The 6,155-nt window shown below is 52.1% G+C and overlaps 2 protein-coding genes across 2 annotated transcripts; both read left to right on the forward strand.

Moving 5' to 3' along the window:
* Positions 1 to 777: 777 nt before the first annotated feature.
* On the forward strand, positions 778 to 1,627 carry DICSQDRAFT_174968 (uncharacterized protein; the record flags this gene model as incomplete). The annotated part of the gene is made up of 2 exons (XM_007370840.1): positions 778 to 1,347; positions 1,409 to 1,627. 2 exons carry the CDS (start codon positions 778 to 780, stop codon positions 1,625 to 1,627), a joined length of 789 nt encoding a protein of 262 aa, XP_007370902.1.
* A 311-nt stretch (positions 1,628 to 1,938) lies between these two features.
* Positions 1,939 to 4,026, forward strand: DICSQDRAFT_71699 (uncharacterized protein; the record flags this gene model as incomplete). The annotated part of the gene is made up of 1 exon (XM_007370841.1): positions 1,939 to 4,026. A coding segment is annotated over one exon (2,088 nt), but the record flags the coding sequence as incomplete, so codon positions are not given.
* Between the last annotated feature and the right edge of the window lie 2,129 nt (positions 4,027 to 6,155).

Genomic DNA, 6,155 nt, shown 5'->3' on the forward strand with positions numbered 1-6,155 from the left:
CCTAACCCTAACCCTAACCCTAACCCTAACCCTAACCCTAACCCTAACCCTAACCCTAACCCTAACCCTAACCCTAACCCTAACCCTAACCCTAACCCTAACCCTAACCCTAACCCTAACCCTAACCCTAACCCTAACCCTAACCCTAACCCAAAACCCTAACGGAGAGTCCCGTGGACAATACCCATGCCACTTTAGGTAATATGTTTGGTCAAGTTGGGTCACGAGTACCGCGTGCTCTTGTGACCCCATCACATGTGACTCACTGGCGCTTTTATTAGCGCCAGCATGTGATGTTAAGGTTTAATGTCTCGTGTCCACCATTGACACGTGGTTGATGAGCGTCAACAACCACATGCCTTTGACGCCAAAACAAGCGCCGACCCGTTATACCGGAGTACGGTTTCCTATTTTGGTAATTTTAAGTAATGCGTTCCGCGGAACGTAAAAAAGTTTTTTCACTGCCGACTCGTTCCCCGGCGTTTAAGTGATTAAACTAGTGTGTTACCTTTTCTGGTAACTTGCAGAACCTGATGAGGCCGTACTTAAGTGCCGAAACAGGGTCGGTTGTTAGTCTCTAACAACCCTGTTGTTCTGCTTCGACCCCCGGTCTCCATTGGCTCGCGCCGCAACGCTCGCTGCGCTCGCTCGCGTCGCTCGCTCCCTAACCCTAACCCTAACCTTCGGGTAGGGGAGATTTCGCTGCAGGCCGCGAAGGAGTTTGTTAACTCTGGACCGGACAAAGCGGCGAACAAGTTCTCGAGCGCCAAAGCCGAAATGGCTGCGGCTCGTACGACATTCCAGACGTCGGTTCTTGCGTCCGCTGTGCGGGCCAAGAAATTCGAGCTCGAGTTCTTGAAGGAGCAGTTGTCCGCCTCGGAGCTCATGACGGCTATCAAGCCGTCGCTCATTGTTGCCTTTAACAAGGCCATTGAGGAGTGCCGAGTTCCGATCTTCAAATACCGCTTGCAGGGCGCAAGCGGTGAGGATCAGGATATGGACTCACACGAAGGGAACCCCGACGTTTTCATTACTGAAAAAGGAGGGGCGAACTTCCCTGCTTCGAAAGTCGACGACGTTGAAGTCGTTGGCTGGCAACCTGACCCGTCCGTGCAAACGGAGTTCCACCGGGTTATGACCGACCTTCCCGCATGGCTCATGCGGTGCATCGTCATCGTCGACGCGAAGCACGCTGCGCTGTCGACGAAGATCGAGAAGAAGAAGAAAGTCGAAAAGTTGGCCGATGTCGAGATGGCCGATGTCGCGAAGCCCGGACCTTCTGTCCAGAGCCTCGTCGACAAGGCCGTCGCTGCTCGACTCAAGCCCCTCGAGGGCGTGATGAAACAGGTACTTGGACCGCGATTTCGATTGCCGTCCTTATACCCTATTAATCCTTCGATTCTCCCAGGCGGCGAAAGCCAAGGGCGGGAAGAAGAAGACCGAACCCTCGAAGCCTTCGGGCTCGCGCAAGGGCGGGGACGCGAAGAAAGTCCTCCCGCCCACGACTCGTTCGCTGAACAAAAATTCGGCGAAGAACTCGATGAAGCGCGCGCTCGCCGCAGCCGCAAAGTCCAAGACGGCCGCGAAGAAGACCGACAAGAAGGGAAAGGGAAAGGCAAGCAAGTAGAACGGTACGTTTACGGCCGTCCTGCCTCTCTCCCAGACCGGATACTCACATTATCCGTACGCCAGCAGATCGATTATGTACTCGCGAACACTAGCTACGATGTAATTCTAGCGTCCCGGTTCCGTGATAATGTACATTGTTCTCCCGGTGTCTCCTTACCCGAATGGGTTCAGTATGACCTGTCCGTCGGCTTAAGATATTTATACTACAAACCGTGCAACCGCGATCTTATTCGTAACGCGTGGAATGACTTTCAACGCCGCCTTCGCTGGCGTTTACACTTCACGTTTGAGCAAGGTTTGAATCAGCCTTATGATCCAGATTACGACGTTCGTGCTTCTAAGAAAAAGAAACGCGATCCCCCCGTATTACCGCAATGGCTAGAACTCGGCCTCGTCATGGGTCGTCGCTATGTCAACTCGATATTCGACAAAATACCCACATATGACGAAAAAGGCAACGTAGGCGCTCACTTTAAATCTCTTGCGCCCAAGCCCGGCCTTATTCGCCAGTTCTTGGTTGACCACGATTATGTGGTCACGCCCACTGATAAGAACTTGGGACTAGCGGTGTCCGAGAGAACCTGGCTCATTGATGCAACCCATAAGACGCTCGCGTCGCCGAAAGACTACCGTCAGATCAGCGATGTTGACGCGCAGGTAATTATGGACCGCAAACACGCACTTATAGTTCAAGTAGCGGAACTCGCCGAGGGAGTTCCTGAACTAGCGGACTTCGGCGTGGGTAAGTTTCTAAAAAGCAAACTCACGTCGCCCGGTGACCCGCACGTATACCCGGATTTTTATGTAATCCCTAAAATTCATAAGAAACCCACGGGGTACCGCCCCATCGTGCCATGTCACTCAGCCCTTATGAATCCGTGTGCTAAGTTTGTATCAAAACACCTCAAACCGATTATTCAGTCGGCGCCAACCGTTATACACGGTTCTAAAGATTTGGCGATAAAATTGAGTAAGCTGTCTTTTCGACCCAATCGCCGGTGGTATTTTGTCGCCGGTGACGTCGTCGCTTTCTATCCGAATGTTCCTCTGGAACCATGTCTCAATATAGTCTTTGACATGTGGTGCAACCATTATCTGGCGTCTTCGCCCATAACACCGGAAGATATCGACTCTGACGAGCCCGACGACGAAACACGTCATTTCCTTCGCTATCGGAGGGTGTTTCGCGACGCGCTTGGAATCGGAAATACAGATTTAATTTCACAATTCGATGGTAAAAAATACCTCCAACTCCGCGGCCTTGCTATGGGCGTAGCGGATTCTCCAGATTTAGCGAACCTTTACGGTTTATATTTCGAGATGAAAAATGGTATTCTCCACGACGACCGCGTAGTTTTCTACGGTCGGTACATCGACGATTGTTTAGGAATAGTATACGCCGACAGTGAATTGGAGGCTATTTCGATTGTAAACAATAAAATCTCGTTCGATGGTTGTGAAATAGTATGGGAAGCTTCTTGCCGTTCGGTGAACTTTTTAGATATGACATTGTATGCGGACGACCACGGTCGTCTACAACATAAGCCGTACCGCAAGGAACATAACCATATGGAAAGAATTCCATGGATTTCTCACCACCCGTACGATGTTAAACGTGGTACGTTCTCTGGAGAGATGTCTAGGTTAGCCACACTAAGTAGCACTTTACCGAGCTATATTGGAGCTGTGCGGGAACTTGTAAGCCTGTACATTAAACGTGGTTACCCCTATGATGAAGTTATCAAGTGGTTGAGAACGTACATCGAAGAACGATGGACAAAGCGGTTAACAGAGAAACCCGCAACGGACGCGAACGAAGGCGTTCTTGTTCTTAAATCCGAATTTAACACCGCATGGAATTATTTCAACGCTAAAGAACTTGGAGACGTGATCTTCAACTATTGGAACGAGTGGTACGAACGTGCCGCTCGTTGGGATTTCGACGTGAGCGACAGATCGCGTCCGTTTCCACCCCCGCGTGAAGGGGACCGGGGCACTCTAACCTCGCCGGCGTCGGCCGCATTTCTGATGCGCGTCGACCCGCCGGGGCGTGAGTTGTTCTTCGTTCCCGACATACGTCCACTAAAAATCGTTGATCGTCGAGTGATTGTATCCCGCAAACGCGGACGCAACATGTTCGACCTCACAAATCTTTGGAAAAAGACCGTTCTCCAGCAGTTAGACGAACAGGTCCTCCGCGAACGTGATCCTGAGCCGCCTGCGCCTCCTCCGGGGGAACAGATGACTCTCGAACACTACTTCGCCTTAGTAAGAGGACCTTTATTCACCCGCAATAATGAACCTACCACGTCGTCGCGTATCGAATACGCGTTAGAACACGACATGAATATTCACATGCGGTCGTCTCCTGATCGTGACATACCCCTTTTCGGGTAGTGCCCACCGGCCAACGGTGGACACGTGACCACGTCGCGACACCAAGTATACTCAGATGAAATTGACGTTCACCGGACTCCGCTTCGTGCGGAGCGCTCTACGGAGCGAAGGTCCGTTCCGCTTCGGCGGTCCGGCTGTAGGCCCGACGGGATCCGAAGTGAGGGATCGGATTTAACGGCCCGGCCCGGGTGAAATAACCCGGTGTTGGTAACCGTGTACCGCGTACGTCTTAACCTCCCGTGTAGTAAATACCCTTAGTGGCCCAGCAGGTGATATGCTCGGAAGTACCGCTGCTATCGACTTTGGGTATGCCGAGCACCCGTAATCTCAGGCTTTGTGAGTGGCGCTAAGTGCGCAGTGCTGTACTCGTAGCCACCTGGGATAGCGCCCATCCATAGTATACGGCGGTGCCGCTGGCGTGAACGTGTTCGCCAAGTGTCGGTCCGGCCACCGGACCGGTGGTATAAAACCATTAGTACTCGCCGGCCTACGTGAGGCCGTACGGCTGGTACCAGCTTATGGTGGCCTCCATGATCTTAACTCGTCTTTAGCGTATAAACTAACGCACCGTTCCGCGTACTTACGTGTTCATGCCAACTCTAGCATGACCCGCCGGACTTAACCGTCCGTCTGAAAAGTAGGGATTACATGTGTTGTATTCGACAACACGCCTGCTAACCCGAACCCTAACCGTAAGTACCATGTATTATACATGATTACGCATAGTGCTGACACTTCGACACTTAGCTAACCCTAAGCCGAACCCAAACCAACCCAAACTCTAACCCAAAACCCTAACGGAGAGTCCCGTGGACAATACCCATGCCACTTTAGGTAATATGTTTGGTTAAGTTGGGTCACGAGTACCGCGTGCTCTTGTGACCCCGTCACATGTGACTCACTGGCGCTTTTATTAGCGCCAGCATGTGATGTTAAGGTTTAATGTCTCGTGTCCACCATTGACACGTGGTTGATGAGCGTCAACAACCACATGTCTTTGACGCCAAAACAAGCGCCGTCCCGTTACACCGGAGTACGGTTTCCTACTTTGGTAATTTTAAGTAATGCGTTCCGCGGAACGTAAAAAAGTTTTTTCACTGCCGACTCGTTCCCCGGCGTCTAAGTGATTAAACTAGTGTGTTACCTTTTCTGGTAACTTGCAGAACCTGATGAGGCCGTACTTAAGTGCCGAAACAGGGTCGGTTGTTAGTCTCTAACAACCCTGTTGTTCTGCTTCGACCCCCGGTCTCCATTGGCTCGCGCCGCAACGCTCGCTGCGCTCGCTCGCGTCGCTCGCTCCCTAACCCCACCCGCCGGTAGGCCTTCGGGCCAGGGGCGTTTGAAACTACCTATCCGTCAAGACCGGGCCTGGCCGGAGGCAAGCCGGCAGGTGTCGTCGCGACGACAGACGTGGTAAGCCTTCGGGCTTGCCGTGGTAAGCCGACGGTGTCTGGAAACTTCGGTCACCTTTAACGCGCGTGTGTTCTTTTGATCCGGTCCAGTTAGTGACGAGGATACTTGGAGACGGCGGAACGTCGCTTGGGGATACCCCCCGACTTCGGGAAGCTGTGGTGAGCGGACGATGGGCCCCAGCCTGAGCGGCGCCCACGAACTGGCCTTGTATCTAGAAAGGCGGATCTATTCTGGTCGAAATCGGCAGCTATCGACTCGTCGCAAAGTGGACGGTGGCGATACGCGTGAGGCTACGATAGCCCCCTTAACGTGTTTGAAGCAGTCGATATATCGACTTGTTTGACAACTCCTCTTTAGCAGAAGTTTATCAATTATGAGAAAGAAGTACGGCCGCACCTCATAGCGGTCGTGTATTGCGGTCTAACCCAAACCCTAACCGTACGTTCTTTCACGAGTTAGTCCTCGTATTAACGAAGTCGTTACTTACTCTGGTTCTATTAGCTAACCCTAACGCTAACCCGAACCCGAACCCTAACCGAACCCGAACCCTAACCGGAACCCTAAACCCTAAACCCTAACATTAGTACTAGGGCGCTTGAGTCACGTGTCTAACAGCACGTGACTTCAAGTCAGGTGCGTCTCCACTCTTCCATCTTTGATAAGATAAGGATAAGGGCGGACTATCTTATCTAAGCGCTACACGCGCTTAGAATTGC

The sequence above is a fragment of the Dichomitus squalens genome (assembly GCF_000275845.1).
Source record: "Dichomitus squalens LYAD-421 SS1 unplaced genomic scaffold DICSQscaffold_78, whole genome shotgun sequence".
Taxonomy (NCBI): Eukaryota; Fungi; Basidiomycota; class Agaricomycetes; order Polyporales; family Polyporaceae; genus Dichomitus; species Dichomitus squalens.